Here is a 15,582-nt window from a genome sequence, read left to right as displayed (position 1 = left end):
ATTATGTCTTATATTCTAGGTTCTTCAAAGTAGCCACCTTTTGCTTTGATGACTACTTTGCACACTCTTTGATAGGTATCCGTGCCTACCTATCACTCGATCGGAGATTCCATTCTGGTAATCACGTCTCCGTGCCTACTGCGCAGTTAATCAGGGATTCACTTCTGTTAATCAGACCTCCGTTCCTGCAGCTCACTCGATCAGGGATTCTATTCCATTAATCAGGCTTCCGCGCTTGACGCTCACTCTATTGGGGAGTAAGTTCTGTTAATCAGGCCTACATGCCTGCCAATTGCTGGATTGGTGATTTTCTTCAGTTAATCAGGCATCTTTGCCTTTAGGTCACTCCATTGGGCACTATGTTCTGCCACTTACTCGATCAGGGATTCCATTCTGGTAATCAGGCTTCTGCTTTGTGACCGGTTGTTACAGTGATGTTGCTTTCCCTTCGGGGAGTGTAATATCATGCTCAGAGGCAATGGAGTTCTCTTCACCAGGTAAGGCACCCGCTTGCAACACATTCTGAATCCAGGCCAGGAGGGGGAGCTCAAGACCCGTATTCAGGGGAGCTTCCCTCAAATATGGATATATGTCATGGTCCGGAGGAGGAGTTAGCCAGTCTAGGAGAGACAGAGAAGGAGGACGTCTGAGAGAGCAGACAGAGAGGCCTGGCAGCCACGAGTTAGCTGCAGCCTCCTAAAGGACAGATAACCTGAGGGGTGGAGCTTCAGAGGAAAGGAGCAAAGGAGAGGAACAGGGCTCAGAGGGGAACTGTGACTGGACACCCTCAGAGCCGAAGCGCAGTACCGGGTACCGGGAGCCCGAGGCCTTAGTGGAACTGTAGGCTGAGAACTTTATGGGATTGGCCCACACCACACCTGAGATGCAGCAGCACCTGAGGAGCCCGGGGCATGAGAGTCCCTATAAAAGGGCTCAAGCTGCCCGTTGTGCAGGTGCCTGTCTCAGGACAAGGGGAATAGAGGACTCTGCAGAAAGCTTCAGGCAGCAGGGACTTCATATACAGCAAGCGCTAGTTGGAAAGGCTCACGGACCTCGACTGGAAAAAGGGAATCTTCCATTGCCTCCAAGCCGGCAGGGCCATACCATCACCCGTGCATGGTACCCTGGACTGTGGCCTGCTAACTACAGTAAACCAGGTAAAGACTTACAACTTGTGTCCTTTACTCATTTTACCGGCCTACACCATCATTGCCATACACTTCAGGACCTCTGGGGACCCGGCTTCACCTGTGGGAAGCGTTACCATCATTGCTGCGACAACATCCCCCAGAGGACCCCTTTAATGCAGCGTCGGTCTTGCTATTGATCGAACACAACAGGTGGCGTCACGACAGACTTATTCACAATCCCCGTTTTAAAGACAGCTCCCCTTTTATTGAACGCCCAGGGCCACGGACCGGGTCCCAGCTGCCATGATATCCCCTTTAAGAGAGACAGGACAGGACCACTGCCCTGGTGGGGCGCTCCACTTCTCCTGAGCTAATCCACCAATAATAGCTATGTGTTCTTAGTCACTATCCTAGGGTTTTGGCTGTAAGTCAGTGCAGGCCTTACTCCAGTTGCGACTTGATCCAAGTCTGGGCAAAGACTGAACTCTAGGCATGGCCCCCGTGACCTTTATGTTTTCTTGCTGCATCACAGCAGATCACATGTCTCTGTGTGTCTGTCTTCTCTTGTCCTCCCATATAAGCAGATCTTCTCTCTGCAGTTCCTACGTTGCTTTTACTATAGTCACTCCAAATGCCTCTAGATGACCCAAATTAGGCTACTTTCACACTTCTGTCTTTTAGAATCAGTCACAATCCGTCAAAGTGTTGAAAAGACAAATCCTGTGCAGATTGTAAAAAACGGATGCACTGGATCCTGTTTTTTGACGGATCCGTCGATGCAGCAGCTGCAGGAAAATGGGTTAAATTAAAGGAATAAAAATCCTTCCAGGCATGCTCAGTGTAAAAAAACGGAATCTGTTGCTGGATTCCGTCATTTGACGGACAGCAACGGATCCTGCGCCCATAGGCTTCCATTCTAGCCAACGACGGACGCCGCAGGATCCGTCGCTGTACGTTTTTTTTACGCAGACAGAAAACGTTACATTGAACGTTTTTTCCAGATGACAGTCCACCAAAACACGACGGATCCGTTGCACGACGGATGTGACATGTGGCCATCCGTCGCGATCCGTCGCTAATACAAGTATATGGGAAAAAACGGATCCTGCGGGCACATTTGCAGGATCCGTTTTTTTCCCAAAACGACGCATTGCAATGGGTCTGAAAAGACGGAAGTGTAAAAGTAGCCTTAGGCAAATCACGTACATGCAGTAACGTGACTGCGCACTCACACTGGGAATGCTGGGGAATTGTCACATTGCGTGAGTGAGTGCAGACTTTAGTCCCAAGCCTAGACAACCCCTTTAACCAATTTAACATTTTGTATGTCCAAAAATGGTAAGGTCAGACAGACATCATGTCCAATATTTTTGCAATATTTCAGACATCAGTGAGCATGCTCCCAAATTTCCTAAATTCCCACACAAATAAGCATGCATTAAGTGAATCCGGCTCAAGTTCAATCAATTTTGCTCTATTTTTCAGACAAATTGTCTATGAAATTATGTTTTTTTTCATTGTATCTCTTCCCAAAACTTATACCTGTTTAATCTTACCTGCTCCTGATGTTGTACACATTATATGAAGCAATGAAGGACACTCCTGCAATCTGCAATGTACAAAAATTCAGACGATAAATAAAAGAAGAACTTCTAAAAAAGAAATAGGCAGAATGAGAGTAACCACACAATTTTTTGCTATAGACAAGACAATTTATTTTTTATAACCTTTCAGGGCTGAATATCAATGAAATTGAACTATCACCCAACAAAAATTGTAAGATGGACAGATTTGAGGATCTGTAATACTGCAGCATATAGTCCACCCCTCCATTATTTTACTGAATTTAACTTAGGTCACAACAAATTATTATTACCAAGGTGAACCAGCCATACAAGAGTATACCACCATCGGGTGGCCTGGTCGGCATCATGACACACTACCTCTAATAGAACAGGAGTCAACTGAGGGAATATTTCTACACATCAGCAGCTGGACCATGACTTTGCTTCTTGGAGACAATCAGAGTATCATAATCTGAAGCAAGGTAGTAAGAAACTCAAAGATTAATCATAGAGGATCTATCCCTTATATATGCTGTTCTTGTCACTTGCCATGAATATGTCATTTTCTAGTCGATGTAGATGCTGGTGTTCTATTGAATTTTGTGTTTTTTCTTTATTTCCTCTCTTCCTCGTATCTAAAGCTAGTCTTGTTAGTAAATCTACTCTTTTCTACGAGTTTCCTTGAGGACAGAGCCCTGTTGGCTAAAAAGATTACATTTATGTACAGGAAAGAGGGGGACGTATCTCAGGAACGGAGAGGCACAGGACCTCAAAAAATAATGCCAGATTCAGAAGAACAGTAGCATTTATACTAGGTAAAAAAATAATACATTTGTGACAAATGACAGGGTTTTTTTAAATAGCACTCTCATTAAAATTCTTATTCTCTTAATATATTGCAATTATCATAATAAAATGGATTGAAAACGGACTAGCTGCATCCTTCTAAGCTGTAGAGACAGGAAATCTCTGTTCCCCACGTGAGTCATCCCTCTCTTCCACTCTTGACACAGCTGCTCCGCTCCTCCCCCTGCCAGGGACTTTGCAGTAATGACTCATGCAGGGAAAATTGACCTCCTGTTTATATCCTGTTAAGATATCATAGACCTAATGGAAAAGAGAAGAATTACCTTGGTAGATGGGTAAAATAAGCAATTGTAAGTACACAGTGCCATATAATATGAGGACTGTATTATGCTAAAGGTACCGTCACATTAAGCGACGCTGCAGCAATATAGACAACGATGCCGATCGCTGCAGCGTCGCTGTGTGGTCGCTGGAGAGCTGTCACACAGACAGCTCTCCAGCGACCAACGATGCCGAGGTCCCCGGGTAACCAGGGTAAACATCGGGTTACTAAGCGCAGGGCCGCACTTAGTAACCCGATATTTACCCTGGTTACCTAAAAAAAAAAAAACACTACATACTTACATTCCGGTGTCTGTCGCGTCCCTCGCCGTCAGCTTCCCGCACTGACTGTGAGGGCCGGCCATAAAGCAGAGCACAGCGGTGACATCACCGCTGTGCTTTACGGCCGGCGCTCAGTCAGTGCGGGAAGCTGACTGCGAGGGACGCGACAGACACCGGAATGTAAGTATGTCGTTTTTTTTTTTTTTTTAGGTAACCAGGGTAAATATCGGGTTACTAAGCGCGGCCCTGTGCTTAGTAACCCGATGTTTACCCTGGTTACCAGTGAAGACATCGCTGAATCGGCGTCACACACGCCGATTCAGCGATGTCAGCGGGAAGTCCAGCGACGAAATAAAGTTCTGGCCTTCTAGCTCCGACCAACGACATCACAGCAGGATCCTGATCGCTGCTGCGTGTCAAACACAACGATATCGATATCCAGGACGCTGCAACGTCACGGATCGCTATCGTTATCGTTCTGAAGTCGCTCAGTGTGAAGGTACCTTTAGAGGATAACAATTTTGATGGGAGTGCTTTTTTTAATGAGGGTTTCAACCCAAAATGGATAATGGGGCATATTTTATTAGTAAAATTAGGACAGTTGTCAAGGTCTTGTTAGCAATGTTGGCTACATTTCCTTTAGTACAGACTTTTCTAACATAGTTATTATCCTGTGAATTAGAATAATCTATTTACAGCGCAGAGACAAATGTAAACCCATTAGTGTGAAGATCACATCAAATTGTTTGTTCAGATTTTTCTTTTATTAAAAAAACATACAGTATTAAAAGTCAGTTGAAGTCATAAACTATAAAGTAACAATTCTTCCTTATCAATTAAAGCTGAGAAGAAGGGTTAGTACAAAGGGTCAGCCAAAGTATTGTTGTTTATATCTATGTGTATAATATAGAAGCGGTGTTCTTCCTGCACGATCAGTTCTGCTTTTAAGTAAAGCTCATTGCCGTGGAAGGATAATGGCGGCTGACTGGGAGCATTAGGAGGATCTGTAGAGCTGTAGAATATGTGTATTTACTTAGATCTATATATCTATATCTATTTGGAATTAAGTCTTGTAAATATTTCAATATGAAATTTTATACATTATATGTAACGACATGTGACTGCAGATTATGGCCGGCGTCACACTGGCGACTTAAACGGACGAGTGCAATGCGATAAAAAATCGCATTGCACTCGGACCAATGTTAAGCTATGGGGCAGCTCCCTTCAGCCGATTTTTTGTCAGCCGTTTTCCTCGGTCCAAGACAATCTCAGAATGCTGCGATTGTCACGGACACTCGGCCGACTCTCTGCTCACTCGCACCCATATAAGCCTATGGGTGCGAGTGAGACAGCGCACATCACTCGGATATCATCCAAGTGCTGTGCGCTAAACGCGGACCCCAGCAATGGAGGAGATGGAGAAATTAGTTTTTCCGCCTCCTCCGCAGCTGTGCGCCAATACGCTCTGTGCGAGAGAATCGGAGCACAGACGCATGACACTCGGCTCCCGCTCGCAGCAGATCAGGAGCCGAGGGTCATTAGCATATCGCATCCGATGCTCTCGCATAGGATGCAATACGCTAGTGTGATCCCGGCTTATAGATTCAGGGAGTCCCACTTCACTGATGCTGAATAGTAGGGTTGAGTGACTTTTACTTTTTTAGGGTCGAGTCGGGTTTCGCCAAACCCGACTATCTCAAAAGTTGAGTCGAGTGAAATCGGCCAAGTCAATGGGAATTTTTTTAAATTTTTTTCTCTTCTCTCTCTCTCTCTCTCCTCCGTCCCTGAACAGAAAAGCTGGTGTTACACATTGCAAATCGCTACAGCGCACAAGCGACAAGATGGCGATAGGCGTCCACGCCCCTAAGACCTATGTCATCACTCTGCCCACACTCCTTCATTGGCTGAAAAAATGGCGCCAAACGCGTCATACGAAACGCGACTTTGGCGCCAAGATCGCCGACCGCATGGCCGATCCCACACTAGGATCGGGTCGGGTTTCATGAAACCCGACTTTGCCAAAAGTCGGCGACTTTTGAATTTGTACGATCCGTTTCGCTCAAGCCTACTGAACAGTAATTATTGCCCCTGGAGACCTTTCCAGTTGTTTTGAGCTATGCTGTTTGTTGCACCACTTCTTAGCTTCACCTACCCCGTTCATAAAATTCTCACATGTATAGACTGTGTTGCGGTTGGTGTGTGTTTGTGGTGGGTGCATTTTTTTAAAGGCTTTCTAAATCTCTATGATGCACCTTCATATGAACATTAACCAACTTTTTGTTAAATTAGACAATGAATCTAGATTCAACTATGGACAGTAGGTTTGGCAGATTTTACTGAGAGTTTATGAAACACACTTTTCTTCCATGGAGCATTGCCTGCAAGAATCATCTGGTTCCTTCAAGGAGATTATTATTATTATTATTTATTGTTATAGCGCCATTTATTCCATGGTGCTTTACATGTAAGGAGGGGTATACATAATAAAAACAAGTACAATAATCTTAAACAATACAAGTCATAACTGGTACAGGAGGAGTGAGGACCCTGCCCGCGAAGGCTCACAATCTACAAGGGATGGGTGAGAATACAGTAGGCGAAGGTAGAGCTGGTAATGCAGCGGTTTGGTCGATCGGTGGTTACTGCAGGTTATAGGCTTGTCGTAAGAGGTGGGTCTTCAGGCTCTTTTTGAAGGTTTCGATGGTAGGTGAGAGTCTGATATGTTGTGGTAGAGAGTTCCAGAGTAGGGGTGATGCGCGAGAGAAATCTTGTATGCGATTGTGGGAAGAGGAGATAAGAGGGGAATAGAGAAGGAGATCTTGTGAGGATCGGAGGTTGCGTGCAGGAAAGTATCGGGAGACGAGGTCACAGATGTATGGAGGAGAAAGGTTGTGGATGGCTTTGTATGTCATGGTTAGGGTTTTGTACTGGAGTCTCTGGGCAATGGGGAGCCAGTGAAGGGATTGACAGAGGGGAGAAGCTGGGGAATAGCGGGGGGACAGGTGGATTAGTCGGGCAGCAGAGTTTAGAATAGATTGGAGGGGTGCGAGAGTGTTCGAGGGGAGGCCACAGAGCAGGAGATAAAGTACTTCCCCCACACTACAGCCCAGCGTAACACATATTCTTGTGTGCATAACATCTTCACTTGCAGACTGGGTTTTTTTATTCTTGCACAATATTTTAAAGTGTATTGTGAAAATCAATTCATAAAGTAGACATAATAATCTTTAAGCTAGCTTGATTGCTCCTACTCTTAGACTGTCTCATAGAATGGTACTCATGTTCTCATCACTACCTGTGGATTATTACTGTTAAGGGCAATAGAATTTTGTTTTTCGCGAAGCTCGGCAGAAGATTCAGTGAGACCCTAATAAAATGTTTCTGCAAGGCAAAACATAAATCTGAATCTAATGGCACCAGGAGATTATTGGGATTTGTTTGGCAGGTTCACCGCACTGGAAAGCAGGTGGTCACCTGGGATTTGTTTCACTGACTAATAAAGTATAAAATGTAATTTATTGTGAATGACACTTGAGAACAAGGAGGCCCGACTTTCTGAACAGAGCGAGGATAGGAAAGGTAACTTTGCGGTCAACACAAAACCCTACAAACAACCACGCAAAGGGGGCAAAAAGACCCTCCGTACCGACTAATGGTACGGAGGTACACCCTCTGCGTCCCAGAGCTTCCAGCAAGCAAGAAAAAAACAAAAAAGCAAGCTGGACAGAAAAAACAGCAAACAAAAATAACAAAAGCGGAACTTAGCTATGCAGAGCAGCAGGCCACAGGAACGATCCAGGAGGAAGCAAGTCCAATACTAGAACTTTGACTGGAAGCCAGGATCAAAGCACTAGGTGGACTTAAATAGAGCAGCACCTAACGACTTCACCACATCACCTGAGGAAGGAAACTCAGAAGCCGCAGTACCACTTTCCTCCACCAACGGAAGCTCATAGAGAGAATCAGCCGAAGTACCACTTGTGACCACAGGAGGGAGCTCTGCCACAGAATTCACAACAATCATCAAAAAGTTAATTTATTATAGTTCAAAAAGTGAAAGTCATATACTGTATTATATTGAGTCATTACAAACAGAGTGATCTATTTCAAGTGTTTATTTCTGTTAATGTTGATGATTATGGCTTACAGCCAATGAAATCCTAAAAGTCATTATCTCAGTAAATTAGATTACTTTATAACACCAGCTTGAAAAATAATTTTAATATCCGAAATGTTGGCCTACTGAAATTTATGTTCAGTAAATGCACTAAATACTTGGTCAGGGCTCCTTTTGTATCAACTACTGCATCAATGCGGAGTGGCATGGAGGCGATCAGCCTGTGGCACTGCTGAGGTGTTATGGAAGCCTAGGTTGCTTTGATAGCAGCCTTCAGTTCGTCTGCATTGTTGGGTCTGACTCTGTCACCTGAATTTGGTGGGCTCTGTTTACGGTCCGATGGGCGGTGTTCTCTCTCCTTTCATCCACCCCTTCCTTTCCCTCTGGCCGCAATATGGTCTTGAATTTGATTCAGTTTCCTCTGTAGTACACGCGTGTGCAATGCAATCTTGCCTTGCGCACGCGCAGTATGCTTTGCCCAACTGCGGGCAAAGGCAAAAAGCATTAGTGCGCATTCGCCGGCGCACTATGTCCCGGAACACAGCGAAATACTTCCGGGACATAGTGCACCGGTGCATGCGCATTAATTCTTTTCGGCTTTGCCCGCAGTTGAGCAAAGCATACTGCGCGTGCACAAGGCAAGATTGCATTGCGCACGCGTGTACTACGGAGGAAACCGAATCAAATTCAAGACCATATTGCGGTCAGCGGGAAAGGAAGGGGTGCATGAAAGGGGCGAAAACACCGCCCATCGGACCGTAAACAGAGCCCGCCAAATTCAGGTGACAGAGTCCCTTTAACAAAAAAACACCTGCAAAGGCTTCCTAAGCATTTAAAAAGGTCCCTTAGTCTGTTTCAGTAAGCTCTACAATCATGGGGAAGACTGCTGACTTGACAAATGTCCGGAAGGCAGTCATTGACACACTCCACAAGGAGGGTAAGCCACAAAAGGTCATTGCTAAAGACGCTGGCTGTTCACAGAGTGCTGTATCCAAGCATATTAATGGAAAGTTGAGTGGAAGGAAAAAGTGTGGTAGAAAAAGGTGCACAAGCAACCGGGGTAATCACAGCCTTGAAAGCATTGTTAAGAAAAGGCCATTCAAAATTTTGTGGGAGATTCACAAGGAGTGGACTACTGCTGGAGTCATTGCTTCAAGAGCCAACAGTACAGAACAGTACAGGAGACCTGAGGTTGGTCTAGATATTGAAATCTGTGTTTCAACCATGAATATTGGACAAGTGACACCAGCTTAAATGGGCTGTCCGGTCTTAAACTAAAAGCCTGCAGTCACTCTATGTAACTGCAGACTTGTTTTTTAAGACCCACAACCCCTTTAAAGACAACACTTAAAAAATGCTTTTGTATTATCACTATCCATAAAAGGCATAAAAAAAAGCAATCTCTCCTAAGTATAATTAAGTTTTATGATTTCAGATACACTTTAATTGTTCCATACTTAGCAGTGACAAATTTCATATAATCATCTCCACAGAAGAACATGTTATTGGAATTGATTAGCAACTAAAAACCGAGTATTTCCAGCTCCTCTGTTCTGTCACTGCCATCCATGGTCTGGGGAGCTCATATATCACACTTCAGTTTCTCTAGCATTAGCTTTCTTGCGGATTCAGCACCGGTTCATAAATCATAAAAGTTTCTGTGCCATCCACTAATGCATTTAATCGGAGTCTGGCAGACTATGGAAAGCAGTGGATGTGAAACATTTTTCTTGCTACTGTTAACTTGAATTATTAAAAACCTACAAAGAAACCAGGCTAAGGGTGATTGTCATTACAACGCATCCAAAAATGCCTCACCACAAGAATAATTAATGGAAGTCTGTGAAAATGAGTTGCTAAACTGGGGACAGCCGATTGCAAACTACTCAAGTTTGACCGACAAGATCTCTCCTGACTTTCCCATACACATGAATTCAAAGTGCCTGTGTTCCTTCTCTCCCATGACATTATCTGTCAGAGAAAAGTGGGGAGGCCCAAACTTATTACTCAGCTGATCCAACAGATACCAGCAGATGCGGCTGACTCAAAAGTAATGTACATTAAAGTGGCTGTCTGGCCGTAGGCTACAAGTCTGCAGTCACATTGCGCACACTGCATGCTGTGAGGATTCTCTGGTGTCGGGAGTGGGGTGTGGGAGGGGATGGGGTTTGTGGTCACAAGTATGTGACTTGCATACATGCAGTCTTGTGCCTAGTAGATGTGCTAGCCTCTCTCAATGCAAGTGTATTGATCAAAGCCAGATATGTCTAGTTGGAATGTGGCAAGAAGAATGCAACTAACATACTTGCAGTCACATGACTTGCCATTCCTGGCACTGGAGAATCCTCACAGCATACAAGTCTGCAGTTACAAATAGTAACTACAGACTTGCAGCCACCTAAGGTCAGGCAAATCCTTTAAGGCCAACCTATATTGACTATCCAATGGATAGGTGATAAATGTAGATTGCTGAGAGTCAATCTGCTGAAACCCTCATCCCTTATGTGATCATGGGGTCCCAAAGTCACTTTTGTGAATGAAGTGATAGTGAGCATGTGCAACCACTGCTTTTAGGAGTTACAGGTAGTAGAGCATTCATTCAGGGGACTTTGGGCCCAATGTTCTTTCTAACACATGCATCCTTTTAATAGGTGATATGTTGTTTATGAGACAACCTATTTAAGCTGAAGTAAAAGTCTCTGGCTGAGGTTTATTTCTGAAGGAATAAAGGTTCTGATATGTTTAAATCTACATTGCCTATATTTCTTTCTTCCACAGTGGCTGGCACTGGGAACAGTATGATGGACCCATGTACATTTAATTGTTGGTGATCTGGACAAAATTGACAGGTCCTGATTTTTTCTTTGTAATGGTTATCATAATCAATGTTGGCAAAACAAGAATTAAAGAAGTTGTCCAAGAGCATTATGGTGTGCGCACCACATGCTGTCAGGATTCTTCTATGCAGGTGGTGAGAGTGGGCAGTCACATGACCGCAAGTATGCCATTTGCTATTCACTTGTACTGAAAGAGGTGTAGGAAGTATGCAAATCACATACCTTTGGTTACGTGACTGCTTGCTCTCGCAGCCATCACTGGAGAATCTTTTTGGAGAATCTGACTGGAGACTTTTGACTGGAAACTTTTCTATCCTCACAGTGTGTGCACACCGCACACTGTGGGAATATAAAAGTCTCCAGTCACATAAAGTGACTGCAGACTTTCATTCCAACCCTGGAAACCTCTTTAACTATGGATAACATCTATAGTATAGCTCTGTATGCTATTTTGCTGTAAAAAGCACTTCTATTACAGAAAATTATTTGGAGCATATTGACAGGGTCTTTCATCTTGAGACAACCACTTAATATTTTATATCTGTTGTTCTTTTGTTTGTCAGTTGAAGTTTTACCATCCGATAGGAAAGAATAGTATACCAGTCACTTTAAAGTGGATTTCCATTTAAACTTGTTAGTCTATCCTCTAGACACCCCCACCAGTCTCTTCAAACAGCTAATCGTGGGTGTGCAGAGTTGGACCACTACCGATCAGATTCAATCTTAAAACTCCTAGTAAAGTGTACACCCAGCTACAGTCAGGACACAGCTGACCTATTGAATAAACTAGCAGCAATAAATCCTCTACTAGAAGGAACTATCTTGGCCACCTTGGATGTGGAATCTTTGCTCTCTAATATCCCACAACAGGATTGATCAAATGCTTGCAAATTCTTCATCGAACATTCAGGAACTGATGCTGATTGTGTAGTGAAACTTACAAAATTCCTCATCCACAATTACTTTGAATTTGATAACAACATATATCTACAGGAGGTTGGTACAACGAAGGGAAGTAAAAAGGCTCCACAGTACTCCAATCTTTTCATGGCCAAGCTTGAAATTTACTTTTTTTTATTATGTCCCTTCAGACCTCTGGCCTACTACCGTTACATTGATGATATTTTAATCATCTGGACAGAGACTGAGCAACAGCTAAAGATATTACATGAACACTTTTATCGATTTCATCCCTCGATCAACTTAACACTCAACTACTCCTGCACTGAAATTAACTTTTTGGACACTATCATTAAGCTACAGAACAATGAAATAGAGACATCCCTGTATCAGAAGCCAATTGACAGCCAACATACTTTAAATGAGATAGTATTCATCCAAAACACATAAAAATTCTATTATCTGTAGCCAAGCCATCAGATACAATTGGATATGTTCCAACCCTACGGATAGAGACAAACACCTTGGTAGCCTCAGAAAGCCCTTTTTGAATGAGGGCTACCATCCAAGAACAACTGAAAACCAGATTGCAAGAGCCACCAGAATATCAAGGAATCACCTCCTGCATTATAAAGCTAAAGAAGAAAGCAACCGGGTGCCTCTAGTGGTCACCTACAATCCAAATTTGAAGGTGCTAAGGGGAGCTGCATGGAAATTACAGCCTTTGCTACAAAAAGATGCCCTTTTACAATCCATATTTCCAGACCCCCCTTCTGTGTTTTAGGCAGCCTCCAAATCTAAATAGCATCGTTGTCAGAAGCTCCCTTTCCTCTCAAACAGCTACAGGAACCTTTCCCTGCACCCAGAAAAAGTATAAAATCTGTCCATTTATAATGACCATGGATAGATAAACATATCAGACTCTCGCCTACCATGGAAACCTTCAAAAAGAACCTGAGACCTACCTCTTCTGACAAGCCTACAACCTGCAGTAATCAACGATCAACCAAACCACTGCACGACCAGCTCTACCCTCACCTACTATATGCTCACCCATCCTCTCTCCTCCTGTACCAGTCGTGACTTGTATCGTTTAAGATTACTGTACTTGTTTTTCATTATATATACCCCTCCTCATATGTAAAGCGCCGTGGAAAAAATGGCGCTATAATAATAAATAATAATAATCTCACATCAGGGCCACACTATTTCAGGCACTTTCAGCTGCATCACATATAATGTAATGTAATTATATGTACCAAATGTCCAACTGGGGGTCTGTATGTGGGGGAGACAGAACAAAAACTTAGAACAATGATGAATTTTCATCACCACACAATAAAAGAAAAAAAAATAGATCTACCTGTGGCCAAACTTTTTTTTATCCCTGATAAAATCTCAGAGAGACAGAAAAATATGGGAGTACAAAGTTATGACAACCTTTCACACACTCAGTGCAGGAATGAATGGGTCACATGGAATTATGTCTTTCTACATCATCTAAAAAACATGCTCCTCAAACCATTTGGGGGCTTCACAACCATGGACCAGACTTCAATCACAGGACAATAAAACTTTCAAATCCTTATCTATGAACTGTTCCAATATTACATCCACAATCGTTTCTCCCTTTCTGCCTCACATCACTTGTTTTATCTATAGCATTATTCCTGTATCCTATTGTGCATAAATTCAGATTTTGTGCTATTCTATGCCCGATGAAGAGACCTGAGAAGTCTCAAAAACTTGCAATTTGTTACCATCTTTTCAGTTAGCCATTAAAAGGCATCAAACACTGAGGACTCTCAAATCTTAACATTTTTCTATCTACTGGGTAACATGGTACAAAGATATATAGTTTTCCTGTACATACTTGTACAGCACTGTTGTCTGGAAGGCATTCTTACCTTTTGACTTTTTGAAATCAGGAGTAAATACTGTAAATCTGGGGATAGCTTTGTACTAGTCATCTGCAGAGACATCTACAAAAAAAACAACAGAATACTAATATTAGTACAATATACTTATGACCAATAACCAGTGAGTTTGCTAAAATTACTTCAACTGTGTTTTACTGACAAAGGCCTACAGCATTTCCCACATATAAGAAAATAGAACCATATTGCCCATATAAAGGACATTGAAAAATAAACTACCTTAAAAGGTGTTTCTAACAAAATACTTTTATCATTTATCCACAGGACCCCCATGATCACTAGAACGTACTTGATCACTGATCCATTCAGGCTTCTCTTCACTGTGGTCATGTAGATGAGGAGGAATGGAGACTCGGGAGTCCTCTGAATGAGTGATAAATTGTATTCAGTGGGAAACCCCTTTTAATACAGATGCCTATTTCATCCTTTATTAATGATAATATTACTCATAGAAAATGTAACGAGAGATGATATGCTATTTATGCAGATTCCCCCAAAATTATAGGTAGTTCAATGCACATGAACATATTTAGATGAAAACCAACAAGTTAGCACCAAGAAAAACTTTCATAAGCTTTGATCACTGTAATGCATTAACACCAGTGATGAGCGAATATACACGTTACTCGAGATTTCTTGAGCATGCTTGGGGGTCCTCCGAGTATTTTTTAGTGCTTGCAGATTTAGTTTTTCTTGCCGCAGCTGAATGATTTACATCTGTTAGCCACCATAAGTACTTGTGGGGATTCCCTAGCAACCAGGCAACCCCCACATGTACTTATGCTGGCTAACAGATGTAAATCAACCAGCTACGGCAAGAAAAACTAAATCTCCGAGCACAAAAAAATAGTCGGAGGACCCCCGAGCATGCCCGAGAAATCTCGAGTAATGAGTATATTATATATATATGGGCAGCACGGTGGCGCAGTGGTTAGCACAGCAGCCTTGCAGCACTGGGGTCCTGGGTTCTAATCCCACCCAGGACATCAGTTTGTATGTTCTCTCCGTGTTTGCGTGGGTTTCCTCCGGGCACTCCGGTTTCCTCCCACATTCCAAAGACATACAGATAGGGATTCTAGATTGTGAGCCCCATCGGGGACAGTGATGATAATGTGTGCAAAAACTGTAAAGCGCTGCGGAATATGTTAGCGCTATATAAAAATAAAGATTATTATTATTATTATATTCGCTCATCACTACACATCTAGTTGTAGTACTGTAGGAAAGTTTCTCCCAGCTAGGACGTCTTACTCACATATTCACATGGGTCATCCAAAGCATTAAATAGTGTTCAATTTTTGCCTCTATAAAGAACCTTTACTCTTTTTTTCTTTTAATTACAGGAGCTATAACTTTTTTTAATCTTCTTGTCAATGTACCCGTATGAGGGCTTGTTTATTTTTCAGGATAAGTTGTGTTTGTCAGATAAATTTTTTAAGGTAGTCATGTCATGGCCGAAAGTGTTGGCACCTATGAAATTGTTCCAGAAAATGAAGTATTTCTCCCCAAAATTATTTCAATTACACATGTTTTGGGATACACATTTGCTTCCTTTGTGTGTAGTGGAACAACACGAAAAAAAAAGAAACAAGGCAAATTGAACATAATTTCACACAAAACCCCAAAAATGGGCAGGCCAAAATTGTCGGTGCCTTCAACTTAGTATTTGTCTGCACACCCTTT

The 15,582-nt window shown here is 42.8% G+C and overlaps 1 protein-coding gene across 1 annotated transcript in view; it reads right to left on the bottom strand.

The window, feature by feature from the left end:
* The window catches only part of LOC138670754 (inactive dipeptidyl peptidase 10-like), a 265,499-nt gene extending 251,561 nt beyond the window's left edge, over window positions 1–13,938 (bottom strand). Inside the window, exons 1-2 of the mRNA XM_069758378.1 lie at window positions 13,870–13,938; window positions 2,687–2,739 (exon numbers count right to left, since the gene is read on the bottom strand). Coding sequence (XP_069614479.1) covers window positions 2,687–2,739; window positions 13,870–13,932 — 116 coding nt within the window. The 5' untranslated portion in view covers window positions 13,933–13,938. The remainder of the gene's footprint in view (window positions 1–2,686; window positions 2,740–13,869) is intronic.
* Between the last annotated feature and the right edge of the window lie 1,644 nt (window positions 13,939–15,582).

This window comes from Ranitomeya imitator, chromosome 3 (genome assembly GCF_032444005.1).
Source record: "Ranitomeya imitator isolate aRanImi1 chromosome 3, aRanImi1.pri, whole genome shotgun sequence".
Lineage (NCBI taxonomy): Eukaryota > Metazoa > Chordata > Amphibia > Anura > Dendrobatidae > Ranitomeya > Ranitomeya imitator.
The sequence above is the reverse complement of the archived record's forward strand: the minus strand, read 5'-3'. Positions and strand labels throughout refer to the sequence as shown.